General features: G+C 35.4%; 1 protein-coding gene across 1 annotated transcript; it reads right to left on the bottom strand.

Moving 5' to 3' along the window:
- Positions 1-12,625: 12,625 nt before the first annotated feature.
- Positions 12,626-13,759, bottom strand: LOC146921002 (uncharacterized). Its single transcript, XM_085710752.1, has 2 exons — positions 13,195-13,759; positions 12,626-12,916 (listed from the first exon to the last, which is right to left on the bottom strand). The coding sequence occupies exons 1-2, from the start codon at positions 13,706-13,708 to the stop codon at positions 12,879-12,881; spliced, it is 552 nt and encodes a 183-aa protein (XP_085566878.1). The 5' UTR covers positions 13,709-13,759; the 3' UTR covers positions 12,626-12,878.
- Between the last annotated feature and the right edge of the window lie 3,060 nt (positions 13,760-16,819).

The raw sequence follows: 16,819 nt of genomic DNA, 5'->3' as shown, positions 1-16,819 counted from the left end.
GGTTCAGGCAAAAATGGGGTTTGAAATTGAAAAATGAAAGAATGAAATATTAAAAAGCATTGACCACAGATGCGAACATCCAATGTTTACCCAGCACTGACACGCCTAGCAACGGCGACCGGTATCCCAGGACCTTCCAAAGGTTTCCTCCTCTACAAGTTTACTGCCCTCAGCCATGGTTTCGATACGTTTTTTAACGACGATCTCTCCAAAGAGGTTTTCCCCTGTGAATATGTTGCAGCACGAGCCACTACGTGCCCAATCTTCCAATGTCTTGTCTATCTCTGTGAAACTTCCTTGTCAAACTACAAACCAATCATGCATTTCGAGCATTCATACATGCATAATCATGCATTTTATGTGCTCATACATCCAATAATTTTGCTATACCATACATACATGTTGCATATCCAACTCTCAACTGTCAAATCCAATCCAAATTTCAACTGTCAAACTCAATTTCAATTTCAATTTCAATTCCAACTGTCAAATTCAATTCAATTTCAATGTCAAATTCGAAGCAATCTCCAATCTCAATTTCAATTCAATTCAAATTCGAAGCAATCTCAATTTCAATTCAATGTCAAATTCGAAGCAATTTCCAATCTCAATTTCAATTCAATTCAAATTCGAAGCAATCTCAATGTCAATGTCAATGTCAATGTCAATGTCAATTTCCAATTGCAATCCAATCTCAATGTCAATGTCAATCTCCAATTTCAATCCAATTTCAATGTCAATTGCAACTCTCTAATCCAATGCCTATGTCTCAATCCAATTTCAATTTCCAATGTCTCTTTCAAATTCAACTCTCAATTCAATGTCTATGTCTCTGCTCAATCTCAACTGTCAATCCCTCTGCCAAAGTCAACTTTCAATTCAATCCAAATCAATGTCAATTCACTCTCAATTTACTCTTGGGCCAACAAAAATGGTCATGTCTACTTTCAAATCAAATCAATGACAACTTACCCTCAATAGGTATCTTGTCAAAGCAGACTTCCAACATATCTTGTTACTGGTCAAGTGCCAGGTTCGATCCAAAAAGAACCACTTGTACCTGCTTATATACCTATACTTTCGGACAAACGACAAGTTCGATCTGAAGAACAGTTTGTACCCAGCTCATGCTTTGTTATTGGTCAAACGGCAAGTTCAATCTAAAAGAACAGTTTGCACCTTTCCACATGACGTGGTGATAATCCAACAAGCAAGTTCGATCCAAAGAACAATTTGTATCTACCTTTTTGCCTATATCTCCGGCCAAACAGCCAGTTCGATCCAAAAGAACAGTTTGTGTCTGCCTATCTGTTTGTATCTTCAATCAAGTGTCAAGTTCGATCCAAAGAACCGCTTGTATCTGCCTATATGTCTATGTTTCCGGCCAAGTGCCAAGTTCGATCCCAAGAGCAGCTTGTGCCTATCTCTTGTTTTGTATTCCTTGGTCAAGTGGCTAGTTCAATCCAAAGAACAACTTGTACCTTATTTTCTATCCCCTGGTTTGTCCACCCTGTCAATGTCCATCTAAATCCCCAGTGACATGACAGGCTCCATAGACTCCAGTTTGTTTGTCTTGCATTCATAATCAAAGTATTGCATGGCATTCATGTTCTTGAAAATCTGAAAACGTATTTTTATGTCCAAAAGCAGTGCAAATGTTAATATTTAAGTATCTTCGTCCCGTCAACTCAAAGACTTCGTCTCTTGACTCTCCGGACAAAGAAACTTAAATAGGGGCAGCTGTTATACCCTAATTTTGGACCTAAAAATACTTATTCATTTCTTCTTTTCTTGCATTATAAGTCATTTGAACTATCTCTGATCAATTGCATCTTTCTCTGCATTTTACTTCAATTTTATTTGCAAAATTCACATGGAAGGGTATTTTAGTCATTTCCTATGTCAAATTTCTCTCAGTCTTTCAAAAATTTGTTTGAGTCCTTTCAAGTAGTTTGAATAAGTCCCTGTTTCATTCTATGTCAAAATCCATTTTAAAAAATTGCGTTTGAAGTCATTTTGAGTCAGTTTTGCCCCTAGGGGCATTTTAGTCTTTTCAAGTGTCAAGACTCTGTTCAAATCTTAAAAATTGTCTCTGAGTCTTTCAAGTTGGTTTAAATAAACTTTTGTTTCAATTCTCTGTTAAAAATCCTTTTAAAGTTGCATCTGAGTCATTTTTAGTCGTTTTAGCCCTAGGGGCATTTTGGTCATTTCACACGAAATTTCGGCAGAGAGAGGTTACTTTAAAGTACCTCATTTAGGCCATTGTTTCGTTTTAGTCCGTTTTGTCAATTTTAATCGTTTCACTTTACGTTATTTTCCAGTTACCAATTTTAATTCATTTTATTTTTATTTTTTTATTTTAAGTCCCAAAATTCTAAAAATTGCATTTTAGTCCATTTTTATCCAAGTCATTAGTCCAGTGCCATGTGTCAATTTTGCATTGGTCCAGTCAGTTACAAGTCTAGTCCATGTGTCACTATTCTATTGGCCCAGCCTGTCCAAGTGTCAGTCTATAAAAGGGGCCAAATCATCACAGATCCATTTAGAATATGCCAACTCGCCAAAAACACGATCACAAACTCTCTCTTCACCAAAACAGAATCAAAACAGAAAAACTGCAAGAACAATGATGAAGGTTTGAAGAACCTTCAAACCCTAATCATCTCAGAATATCAATTTCGCAACAAATCATCATCAATTCGACCTTGAAGCATCTAATTCATACGAATTTCAACATCACCGAATCATCACCACATCGAAATCCATTTCAATTTCACGAAAATTTACAAAAAAAAACAGTGCGAATTTGCAAGAAGAAAACTCTCAGATTCCCAAATCATCATCATCATTGAGTTTACCCTCGCAATTCAAACGCAGATTCATCACCAACGGCGACAAATACGACGTGATCACGAGGGGTTTGGTGAGAAGAGAAGAGGAGAAATCGAATTCGGAACTGAACCAGAGAAGAAGAAAAAATCAGATTCGAAGTTGAACGAGAGAAGAAGAAGAACGTGTTCATCTGTTCGAAGCAACAAGAAGACATTCACCAGAAACGAAGAACGAAGCTCCACTTCAAGCTTCTTCGTTCGAATCTCCGAATTACACAGAGGTAAAGTCCTAGCTCATCTTCCTCTTTCCAAATCCTCTATTACTAGTTTGAATGGCGTAGATCAAGAGATGTAAAACGTTTTCCTCCAAGAAAATTTTTAGAACGATAAAGATTCAAAACGCCATAAATTCCTTTCCCGATCTACGTCAATCCAAAGATCTTTTTAGAAATCTAGCTTCGGAATCGAATAGAGGAGAGAAAGAGCGTCAGAAACATGTGATCAGGTCGTAGATCTGGGTGGCTTGAGGCTCCGACGCGGCGGCGCCACCGCCGGCCACCGCGTCGGAGGAAGGTTGAAGACGACCGGTGTTTGGTCGGAGAAGAGAGAGTTTGCAGACTCTCTCTCTCTCTAAGAACGTTGTAGAGAGAGAAGTGGTTAAGGTTTGTGTGATGTTTCCCTTTGTTTGAGCTTATATACCAGCGTGTTAATCACACGCGCGCGCATGCACCACCATAGTGTGCTCCCCTGCGTTCTGGTGCTTTGGATCTAGGGCTTTGGCTTCCTGGATCCATCCAACGTCCCTGATACGTTTGGATGATCCAGGATCCATCTCCCTTTGGGCCTGGACCTCCTGTCTTTGCAGATTTTCGTTTTTCCTTGGTTTTTTTGCTATTCTCCACGCTTTTTGTGATCTTTGCACCCCTGACATGCTTAAAATGTTTTAGAAAACCCTAGGAAAATTTATAGAGTTTTTTTAGTATTTTTGTGATGTTCTTGTGTTGATTTTACACTGGAAAATTTGATAAAAAAATATATAGACAATTTTAGTATTATTTCTTGAATTTTATGTTAAAAGATTGGTGAAAATTGGTTTAACTTTGTTTCTTATCCTTGATGCACACTTGTGATATATGATATGTGTTTCTATAAATCTTTAACCACTGTTTGAACATGATTTTGATACTTGTGTGTGGAATGTAGTTAGTTGCTTGGCTTGCAAGTCACATTTGTGAATAATTTGTGTAAATATGTCTAAATTCACTTAAGAATGTAAGGCTCATCATGTGGTTTCAATTCTCACTCTTTGAAATAGAACGTATACTTTTAAAAATGTACAAGACTATGGGAGTTGTGAGCTCTATGATGCTTGCATTTTATGAGTGAATTCTTAGTCATATTTTGCACTTGGTTTGGTTTATTTTGTGTTAGATTCCATGCTTTTATTATAGTACCTTTCTTGCCTTATTTTTCTCCATATTATCATGTGCTACTAACCATTTTCTTGTGTTTCATGCCTCATACATCATAAGCATGCTTCCTATCACACTTTCTCATCCCATTTCTTTATATTTCTTTTGCTTTTAATTCATTTGTGTGGGATTAAGTTCTCACAAGGAAGTAGTGTGTATCTAGGCCAAATGATGTAAAGGACAATGGACTATAATGATGTACACCGACACAAGCACCGACACATGCACACACATCACTTTAGGTATATAGCTAGAATATGCATGTTTAGATGTATGTTTAGGATTGTATGTTTAGATGAATGTTTAGGCTTTACACTTAGAAAAAATCAATTTTCCAAAAAATATAAACAATATCACTCAAACTATTTTTCCTAATAAACCTTGGGGTCCAAAACCCCATTGAATTTTCCTTTTATTTTCTTAATCAAAATTTCAATGAACTTTAATCAAACTTTGACTTCTTTTCTCAAAACAACTAATCAAACCCCACTTTTTCCTAATTCTAATGCCTTTAAGGCCTCTCAATCTCCATTCTTCAAACTCCATTTTCAAACTTAAAATCAACCAACAAAAACAAAAACATTTTTTGGAAGAGAACTACGGTGGATTTGATCCCTTAAACGGGTACGTAGGCAAGGAACAAAATTCCTTCAATTCAACTAAAATAAAAATTCAAACACATTCTTCTCCCTCCAAATTCTTCATTTAGTAAGTCTTAGGCTTAATATTTTCTTTCAAAATAGCATTTAAAAATAAAGCGCGCGCGTAGAAGTTAAAGATGGTTCCTATAGGATACTATAGTCGTTATGGGTGCCTAACACCTTCCCGTAGCGAAAACAACTCCCGGACCTCGATTCTCAAGGGTTTTGCTTACTTTTTCCCTTCCCAAGAAAAAATAAGATATCACCGGTTTAAAAGGTCCAAACGTAATCAATGTTTGACACCCGAAAAACCAAGATAAAACAGCTGGCGACTTCACTGGGGAGATTCGAGAGTTACGCCTAGTCTTTATTTCCACGCTTGCGCTCTTTTTTACTTGTTTCTTTTACTTGCTTTCCTATGTGAATAAATGTTTAAATTCTTGCAAACGTGTGGGGTGAGAATATCAAAAGTCCTGCACCCGGGCTGAGTGAACTTAGGATTTAGGAGGGATATAATCGACAATTCATTCCGGGGGTTGCCTCGTGTTTTGGATTATGCGATCAATCCCACATAGCTGAGGCATTTTGGGGGTGATGTTGTCGGCGCGTGTTGTCGCGTTTAGGCACTTTACTTCTAATTGTTCTATGACGCTATGAACCGTAGATAACCAAACCCATCCATGGCCATTTTCTAGGATGTAGTGCGGAGGCTAAACCGAGTGTTAAGCGAAAAACCAAGATAAAACAAGAAGGCAGCAGTTAAGCGAGTTAATGTCCCTTTTACACCGGAATGACCTCCCACCGGGCTGGTATGAAACTCATGCAAGAGCTGTGTTCTGAATTGTGTTTCATTTGGGATGAATAAACGCCCTTTATAGAACCACAAACCTTGGTGAAACTTGAACAGTGAATCAGACTTAAGAGATGTAAACTTATGAGTGAGTTGTTGACCAACTGGATCTGAAATATAGAAGTTCCGAAGTTGCTCCAACATTAACAGTTGAGCTTCAGAAACTGCTTGGATATAAGTCATGGTAGGCGTATCAACACGAGAGAGGGCATCTGCTACCAAGTTGGTCTTGGATATAAGTTGTGTTTCATTTGTATGAAGAAGATGAAGGAAATATCAAAAAAAAAAAAGTTCTCAACAAATGAAAAGATGACACGTGTACCACATTTAACTTTTTTTATTAAACATAACGGAAAACTAACGGAAGGGACCACTTTGGTAAACGGAGAGATACTTAAGGGACCAAATTGAGACAGTTTAAAATTAAGGGACCAAAATGAAACGCAAAAATAAGTTAAGAGATACTTTAGTAAAACTTACTTGCATGTTAAATTTTTTTATTCCATTGCAAGCCGTTTAAGAAGTTTTCTTTAAATGGCCACAATGAATGAAAAGTTTAACTAAGCAAGTAGTAATAAAGTGAAAAATTATTCTTTTCTGCATTTTATAATTTTCGTTGCATTAGCAAGTTCGATCATGCTTTATTAGAAAAGTTTCTTTCCTGAGCGTGATATCAAGTCGGCCACCAAAGAAAACAAGTTTCTTTTGTTTATTTTTTCTTTTGGTAAATTTAGTTCTATTCATAAAACTATTTATTTATCTTCCATTCCAATATTCATTTGCAATATTTTAAGAAATATGAATTGTTCTAGGATTAGTTATCAAATTAACATCTGTATCCGTCTCAACATATTTTTGCTTTTTCCCCCCGATTGTCAACGTATTCTTGTATAACAAGTCATTGTGAACTGTTGGTGTCTAATCCAAATTCAGCAGTAAATTTCTAAATTGTGATGTCTAGGGATTCTTATGTATTTGTTGAAACGTAATAACCGCTAGAGTCGGAGGCGAGAGGTCATGTTTTCTTGTGTTTGTGAAATTGTTCCATAAAAAACACCGCGATGACGGATTTGGCAATGGTAGGTTGTTGTCTTCAATGACAAATACAAATGAATATGTTACTGATTTAGGAACTAGCTCGTATAAGAGTTTGGTCTAGTGGTAAAAAGACAATCTTGCATTCTAAGCTCTCGGATACGAGCCCAATTAGGCTTTGTTTGGATGCAAAAAGGAAAGAAAGTATAAGGAAAGAATGTTTAAGGAATGAAAGTGAGTGGAAAGGGAGTGGAAAGTAAGATGATTATTTGGTTGTTTGGTATAAGTGAAAGTGAAAACAAAGTGAAAGGAAAGAATGATGTATTTTTTATTAAATGTCACAAATACCCTTATATATAATTTATAAAAGATGATGTCAGCAAGGAGAAAATAGTAACAACAAAAAATTCGCTTCTGTCTTCTTGCATTCTCTCCATTAGAGAGGGGAAAGTTTTTGTGTGGGTCCCACACCCAATTTGTTCTTTCCATGCCTCTATTCTTTGGATCCAAAGGAGGGAAAGGATATTGAAATTTGTGCTTTCTTTCCTTGAAGTATCTTTCCCTATACCTTTCAATGGATCCAAACAATACCTTAGTGTTTTCGGAGGGAGGTAAATATAAATATTAATTTGTATGTAATTGCTCTTTGAGATTGAATGTCTTCACTACCTTGGACTTAGACATCTTCCTCTTGACCTAAATTTTCTTTTATAAAAAAAGAAAAAGAAAAAGGAAAGACACTATAACTTTGAGCTTCATAATTAAGCTTAAAACGGTGTTTTTGGTAGAGTTAAGATCCTCTCCATTTCCTAAAAGTAGTGAAGCAGTTCATCTGAAATTTATTAATCCTAAATAAATTTACTTTTTTAAAAAAAAAACACTAAATAAATGAACATATTAACCTTTTTCTAATATATTATTTTGGTTTAACTTAATATTTTATAAAATCTCATTCTCTCTAATTTTCCTATGAATATGTGTTAAATGTCATTATTTTATCCTATAATTAAACGAGCATAAGCAGTCGTTAGATGCCACTTTTGTTCAACATTCCTCTGGTTTTAACCTTTAATGTGTTGCTAAATACAATTAGAATGGATGTCCAATTGCCTTAATGTTCTTGTTGTAGGTTTCAATGTTCTCTCCCCGTACTAGCCTTCATCAAGGATGCCGTTGAAGTCCCACATCACTCAAAGTCACAGCATGCAGCCAAAACCTCTTTTATATATATTGGATTTCTTAACAAGGTAACATTCCCCAAGGGTGTACTTGTTGAATCTCGGTAACCGAGCGTAAAGATCTAATGTATAACATTATAGAACTTTCAAGATGTGGGGAATATTTTAGAACTTTTAAGAATGTTACGTCATAATAACTAGGAGCATCTTAATATCTCAAGAACTTTCTAGCTACATCTAAATATTAGTCTCTCAATATAGTTTTTGTAATTAAGTGGTAGCATTAAATGTTTTTAGATCTTTCTACGTGGAGCCTTATATTAGAGTGGTATAAATTGGCATATTCAAGAATTCAAGCATTGAAACATTCAAATAATAACAACTTTCTTTGAGAATATTAAAGAGTTTCTCTATTTTCTCTACTTTTCCTTTTGTCCTTGAGCCAGATTTGACATCACAGCTGGTTACGATAGCTTGGAGTTGAGTTTGAGCGAAAAAAATCAACGAAAAATGAGTATTCAAGTGAAAAGGAGTTGCTTTTGTGAAACTTCACTTTGATATCATTTTGTTCGCGAAACTAACACCATCACTTTGTTAGGGAAGTAAAGAACACCCTTGATTAACACCCTCGTTGTGGATTTTCTATTAGGGTTTTATGTGCAACCTTTTAAATTTGTTCAGGATCTTGGATCCACAGAGAAAATTAATGATTGACCAATGTTTTTCTAGCTAGGATTATTCTAAATAAGTCGTAGGTGGTTTACTAAAGTTAGAAAGTTGAGATTGTAGCCATCTATGATGATTATTTGCAAAATGACAATACAATCCTTCAAATTTGTGAGATGAAGAGATTAACCGATAACATCTCAGAACAAATGGACATTGATTTTATTTTTTATTTTTTATATTAGTAGTAGATTTAGGGTGAGGGGTTATGGTTCAGTTCAAGGCGCACTAACTAAAATATAGGCAATTGCAATAAAGTTGATACGGAAAAAATTTGCGTCCAGTAGGATTTGAACCTATACCAAAGTATTCATAATTACCTCTCTTCAAAGGCACTATTTGGCACTCAAGCACACTAGTTTCTAAGTAAATAAAAATATTATATTCACTTGTTATGCTTTTTTTTACTGATGCATTTTTTCTTTATTCTTAAACGTCACATTTTTTTAACTAAAAATTTGTTTTCCTTGATTTTTTTACTTGTTATGCATGATGTACATTACATTACAACTACCACGGTTCATGCATATAATAAGGTTAATTTGTTTTTGAGAAATGATATTTATACAACTATTTTGTGACAATTTTGTAACAACTTTCTTTCTTATACTCACATTATATTTTTACTTTCTTTCTCTTTTGATTTGATATATTTATATCAATACCTATTTTTTGGTATGTTTTAATTGTCAAATAAGTTGTCCAACAAATATTATTCCTTTTTTTTTTGACCCACAACAAATATTATTCCTATAACATACCTCTTTTTTCTTTACACCAAGACGTTATCATTTCTAAATATTATTCCTATAACATACCTCTTTTTTCTTTACACCAAGACGTTATCATTTCTCACATAATTGTAACCGCCAAAGAGCATGTTCCAGCGATATCATAGGAATGAGACATCACATATACAAGTTGTTTTGCAAATCAAGATTGAAAACTAGGAGCCACAATGTCTGACCAAAGGTAACAACCCAACCCAGTATATGTTTATTCTTCTAACTATTCTCACATTTGATGTGAGAATTTTCCATATTTTTTTATATTATCATTCCATTTTACGTTTAATAGATTTACCAACACTTGCAGTTGTTACTATTACATAATTTACATTTCTCATTTTTTTTTTGAGCAAACATTTCTCATTTTTGTTCTATTATATTCATGAATCAATTTTAATCTTCAATTATTCCTCATTGTGATTAGGTTTTCAAGTCTGTATGTAGAAACTCAGGAAAAGTCAGGAAAAGACATGGAGAAATATGTTTGTATATTTTCTGAATGCTATCAATTACAATAAGGTGTTCCTATATATATTGTAGGATAGGAGACAAGAAATCAAGGAAAATAATTACACATAAAACTAATTGATCCTACTATAATTGAGATATTAATTACAATAATGCGAATATCATATAATATCGTAACATCCCCCCTCAAACTCAAGTAGGTGGAGTTGTGACCAACTTGAGTTTGGATACTAAAACACGGAAGCGACTAGGAGAATGAGGTTTTGTAAACAAATCAGCTGGCTGGTCAAGAGTGCCAATGGAGACAAGCCGTAGTTCATGACGAAGAAGATGTTGACGAATGAAGTGACAATCAATCTCTATATGCTTGGTGCGCTCATGGAAAACATCATTGTGAGCAATTTGAATGGCACTGCGATTGTCACAATAAAGATCAACAGGTGAAGACTGAGATGTCTCTAAATCAGCAAGAAGCCAACGAAGCCACAATATCTCAGATGTAGTATCAGCAAGGGCACGATACTCAGCTTCTGTGCTAGAGCGGGCTGTCAAAGTTTGTTTCTTGCTACGCCAAGAAATAAGAGAGTCTCCAAGAAAAATACAAAAACCGGTGGTAGAGCGACGATCACTGGGATCACCTGCCCAATCTGCATCAGAGTAGGATCTAAGAATCAAGGGAGATGTGACTGAATAGTGAAGACCATGAAATATAGTACCCTTGATATAATGAATGATTCGAAGAACAGCAACATAATGGGTGCTCCGTGGGGCATTCATGAATTGACTAACTAAATGAACAGCATAAGAGATATCTGGTCAAGTAACTGTGAGGTAAATCAAGCTGCCTACAAGTTGACGATAAAGAGTTGCATCGTCAAGTAAGGAGTGTGTTCAATTTTACAATCAGTTAGGCCGGCTCGAGAGACCAGATCAGAAGCATACTTAGCCTGTGAGAGAAACAAGCCATCAATGGAAGATAAAACTTCAAGCCCCAAAAAATAACTTAATGGTCCCGGATCCTTCATCTCAAAATGTTGAAACAAGAATTGCTTAAGCTCGACAATTCCAACAGAGTCATTACCAGTAATAATCATGTCATCAACATAAAGTAGCAATACTACAGTACCATTTTCTCTTTTTCGAGTAAAAAGAGCAGAATCATGAGGACTTGAAGAGAAACCAAACTGACTAATAGTACTGTGAAATTTAGCAAACCAAGCCCGAGGTGCTTTCTTAAGACCATAAAGTGCCTTACGAAGACGACAAACTTTGTTTTCCTGACAAGTATAACCTGGAGGAGGACGCATATAAACCTCTTCTTCTAATTCACCGTTCAGAAATGCATTTTTAACATCCATTTGTGTAAGTTCCCATTGGCGAGAGGCTGCAATGGCTAAAAGAGTTCGAACTGAGGTAATGCGCGCCACAGGAGCAAAAGTTTCTTCATAATCAATACCATACTCTTGAGTGAAGCCTTTGGCCACTAGACGAGCTTTGTATCGCTCAATTGAACCATCTGAATGTGTCTTGATTTTGTATACCCACTTGCATCCAACCAGAGGCTTATTAGATGGAGGATCAACAAGGTCCCATGTGTGGGTATTCTCTAATGCCTGTAATTCTTCCGTCATAGCTTGCTGCCAATGAGGATCTGCAGAGGCTTCCTTATAGGACTGCGGTTCATGAAGGTGAAGCATAGTAGAATAACAATGGTAATCACGAAGGTAAGAAGGTGGATTTCTTACCCTTTCAGGAAGCTCAATAGTGGATGGTGCAGGATCAACAGTTGGAACACCATCATTTGAAGTGGATGGAACATCGGAAGGGGAAGCGAGCTCACTAGAAGAACCTGCATATGTGTCGCTATAAAAATAGTCAACATCTGGGTTAGTAAATAAAGGAGTGGATGTGGACGGGATTGAAACAAAATTTGACAAGGAAGATAACATTTTATGTTCCCAAAAAACAACATGACGGGAGGTGCGAATGCGTTGAGAAATTGGATCCCAACATCGATAACCTTTATGTTCAATACCATAACCAAGAAAACAACAAAGACGGGCACGAGGCTCAAGTTTAATATGTTCATGGGGTTGGAGGAGGACAAAACAAGCACAACCAAACACCTTGAGTGAACTATAATCAGGTGTAGTGTGGTAAAGACGCTCCAAATGAGAGATATTACCAAAGACAGATGAAGGAAGACGATTGATAATGTGGACAACGGTAAGAGAAGCTTCACCCCAAGCACGTTCAGGACAAGAGGATGAGATAAGCATGGCACGGACAGAGTCAAGGATGTGACGGTGTTTTCTCTCGGCACGACCATTTTGTTGAGATGTATATGGACAAGAGAATTCAGACAAGGTACCCTGCTCACCAAGGAAATCTAAGAGTTTAGAATCACGATATTCCATGGCATTATCTCGGCGAAAAACTTTAATGATTTTAGAAAATTGTGTTTGAATCATTTTTGCAAACTTAATGTAAATTTGAGGAAGCTCGTGACGATTTTTCATCAAGTGTATCCAAGTAAAACGAGAATAATCATCAATAAACAAAACAAAATACCGAGAACCTCCCATTGTAGGAGTGGGAGCAGGTCCCCAAATATCAGAGTGGACAAGATCAAACGGTGAAGATGAAATATTAGTACTTTTATTAAATGACAAAGCCGGTTGTTTAGCCGTTTGACATGCAGTACAATCGAAAGACTCATTAGTTATCGATCCTAAATGACCTTGAGACACTAGAGGACGCAATTTTCCAATGGAGCTATGAGCAAGACGTTGATGCCAAAGCAGGATGGAAGAATCCGTGGAAGCAACACAAATATTTTTGGAGACACGAGGAACATGTAGTTGAGTGAGCTCAAATAACCTTCCGATCTTACATCCAGTCCCTATGAGTTGTCCCGTCTGTTTGTCCTGCACACGACAACCGGAGGAAGAGAAAGTAAGTTCATAACCAAGATCACATAATTGGCCAACAGAGATAAGATTAAAGTTTAGTTTTGGAATGAGATATGTGTCAGGTAAGCTTAGATTAGATAAGGATATAGAACCCTTATGACTTGCAGGCATAAGAGACCCATCAGCTATGTGGATAGAGTGAGTAGTAATATTTTTAGATAAGGACGAAAAAAGATGGGATGAAGATGTCATGTGGTTACAACAGGCAGAATCTAAATACCATTTAGAATTACCTGGTGTGGTGGAAAGAGCTGCATGAGTATTACCGTTACCAGAAGGAAGAAGTTGTCTAAGGATGGACTCAAGGTCAGTGGCAGAGAAAGCACGTTGAGAGGCTTCTGAAGATTCATTGGCAGAGGAAACAGTTGCAAGCACCGGCCTAGAAGAATTAGGACGAGGTTGATTTTTGTTCTGATTAGGTCGTGGAGGACGAGTGGGGCAATTTTGAATCAAGTGCCCTGGAGTCTTGCAGTACCGACAACAGTTTGAAGCAATGTGACCTTTTTGCATACAATTACGACATTCAATAGTTGGGCAATTAGAGAAGGAATGACCAGATTTATGATAGTTGCGGCAAGGCTTGGTTGTGTTGTTTGTAATTGCGAAGGCTAAATCAGCTTTGGGGCGGACAAGCTCCAACCTGGTTTCTTCAGACTTGAGACAAGGAAGAGCATTCTCAAGTGTAGGCAAAGGATTCTGGTGTAACAAGGATGCTCGGACTGGTTGATATTCATCCGTGAGAGCCATTAAAAATTGAATAAGGCGAACACGATCACGATGAGTCTCATATGTTTTCACATCAGTTGCATCTTTTAATGAAGGCTCACATGATGTCAATTGATTCCATACTAGTTTGGAAACCCGTGCCAAACACGGGCTAGACTTTCGCCAAATTTAGTATATTGGATGAAGATTTGGTATCATGCACTCGCTTTGTGTTTAATAAGTCAATCCACACCAGTGTTGGCTCTCCCGTACGGTCCAACGACAATATCATAGCCCAATTCAACTTTGTGGGGGGAAACAATAGTACTTCTTGGTGGTAGATTACAGATGCAGAGAGTCTCGTACTTGAGAGAAAAAGGTTAATGTGTCAAGTGTGATTTAAAGTACCACATTGGATGCAATTTTAGATGTTGAACAACATATAAGTGATATGCCCCATATATTAATGACTTAAGGTTCAGGTGAAAATGTGGTGTCAAACTCACTTGTGTGGTTTCTTTTAATCTAACGTGATGATCAAACTCAATATAGGATCCCTCAAAACTCACAACATTATGATGTACTATTTTTTTAGTTTATGAAAGTCATTTGTTTAATTTTGGCTTAATTACAGTTTTGGTCATCCTATTTTCACTCACTCGGATAATTTGTCCCTCCATTTCAAAATCACCTAGTTTTGGTCCCTCTTTTAGATTTTTAAACTTAAAGATGGTGATATGTCATATTTAAATTGAAACTTATAGATGGTGATAATTTGTCCCTCCATTTTCAAAATCACCTAGTATTGATCATTTTACATCATCGGATTGTATGACATATCATTTAAAATATGCCCATCACTATTTTTTAGTCTTAAAATAGGAGAAAGAGACCAAAATTGAGTGATTTTAAAATGAACGGACCAATTTCAAGAGTTATTGAAAATAGAGGATTAAAACTGCAATTAAGTCTTTAATTTTTCAATTTTAAATTTTAGTTTTTGGATGCTATTCTCTTTCTTGTGATTTTTTTTTTCATTTAACCTTTGTTATTTCAAATTTATTTTCTTTTGGTTGATGGTGGCAAATGATAATGGAAAATTGAAGATGTATTATGCAGGGTTGATAAATACATGTTTATTACTTATTTAAAATTATGTGGCGTTTTTTAATTGAATCTAATTTTATTGATAAAATGATTATCCAAAAATCTCCAACTCCTTCAACAAACTCATATATTTATCAACAACTCACATTATTTCCTATACTTTCATAAACAAAACACGCAATAATTGTTTTTTTTTTCCCTTTAGCTTCTCTCATTTTCAAATTCCCTTTTGGTATCCTTGTTTTTCCTTCTAATTTCCTTTCCCCTTCTCATGCAAGAAAGGAACATAAACCTATTGCAATGAAACCATCACCAACAAACTTTTTTAAACATATTGCATCTTCCTCTGATCTTATTTGACTATATCACATAATTATGGACACGGAGAGTTGCAAATTTGAATAAGAGGTGTTAATGTGTCAAGTGTGAGTTAAAAATTTATATTGGATGGAAGGGTAGATTTTGAACAACATATAAGCGAGATGGAATGATATCAATTTCACTTGTGTATTGTCTCTTAGTCTAAGATTGCGATAAAACTCAAGATAGGATCCCTTGGAAGTCCTGAAATTAAGATGAATTGTTTTGTTAGCTTTTAGATCTCATTTATTTGATTTTTGTATTTTAAATTTTAGTTATTGGATATCATTCGTTTTCATGCTTTTTTTTATTCAACCTCCCTTATTTCAAATTTCTTCACTTTTGGTCTTTGGTGGAACTTCACAGTGGAAAAATACATATGTGTTTTGCAAAGTTGACAAAATACATGTTTATTTGAAATTTTAAATTGGTATTGCAATTTTTTAATTGAGTCTAATTTATGGTATATTAATTACTCCTGACCATTTCTCTCAAGTTAAAATTTCTTTTTCTGGTTTAGTTTCTTTATAATCATGAATGAGAGGAATAGAAACATCTTTTCATGAAATCATCGACAATCTATCTTTTTTTACCATGTTGTGACTCAGTATGACTTTTATTTGGTTATGTTACCAAGTACAGATGTAGAGAGTCTCACATTTAAGAGAGAATTTAATTTGTCATATATGAATGAGTAGGTGGTAAGAAAACTATAAGTGAGACTCATACACATAATGCTTTAAGTTTTTAAATGACCATGGGTGTTCGTCTCACTTTTATGGGTTCTCTTAACGTAATATGATTGTTCAACTCAGTTTATGCTTCCCTGAAAGTCATAACATTATGATAAACTATTTTGTTAGTTTTAGATGTCCTTTGATTAAAAAAAAAATTATCTAAATTTTTTGTTATTGGATGACATTCAGTATTATGCTATTTTTTTAGTCAATCTTTATTATTTTATAGATTATAAAATTGTAGACGCGTTATGCTGAGTTGCCAAAATAAACGTTGAATGCTAGCAACACTCACTTTTGCACACTCTCTTTAGAACTCGCTGTTTTATTGGATGAAAAAAATATATGTCCCACCACTTTATGCGAGTTCTATTTACAAAGTGACGATCCACAATGATTTAAACCAATAAGAAAGTGAGTATTAGAGATAGTGTTCAAAAGAGAGTGTTGCTAGAGCACTGCTCTATTAGACATTTTAAGCGCAGATGTGGTGTCAGTCTCACTTGTGTGATTGCTATTAACATAATATGATATTCCGACCAATTGTAGGCTTCCTTTGTGGACTCAACATTATGATGAACTATTTTGTCGGTGGTTGGATGTCATTTGGTATTTTTCGTAGAGTTAATTAACTAAAAGGTCTTTATAAATATCAAGAATTTCATTTTTAATTCCTACAAAAATAAATCGCACATTTTGGTCCTTGTAAAATTTTCCCGTCGGCATTTTTAGTCACTGTAAAAATTTTCGTCAACAATTTTGGTCCATAAAAAGTTCAAAGAAAAATGTTACAATGATTAAAAATGTGATTTATTTCTAGGGACTAAAAACAAAACAAAAAAATCATATTTTTAGCATGTTGTGCATCCTTCTGGCCTTATTTGGCTATGTCTCTATATTATAGTCGCAGAGAATCCCACACTTAAGGGAGATATCAAAATATAAATGA

This window comes from Medicago sativa, chromosome 5 (assembly GCF_051527215.1).
Source record: "Medicago sativa cultivar Bolivia chromosome 5, Bolivia_mono, whole genome shotgun sequence".
Lineage (NCBI taxonomy): Eukaryota > Viridiplantae > Streptophyta > Magnoliopsida > Fabales > Fabaceae > Medicago > Medicago sativa.
Note: the sequence above shows the minus strand (reverse complement) of the source record. Positions and strands in the feature narration are given on the sequence as shown.

What these genes read in the sequence shown, in the direction of transcription:
- LOC146921002 (XM_085710752.1), bottom strand. Translation starts at nt 13,708, where the DNA reads ATGGCTCTCACGGATGAATATCAACCAGTCCGAGCATCCTTGTTACAC. An exon ending in AGCTCTTTCCACCACACCAG is followed by an intron (nt 12,917 to 13,194) that starts GTAATTCTAAAT and finishes TGTCGTGTGCAG; the next exon opens with GACAAACAGACGGGACAACT.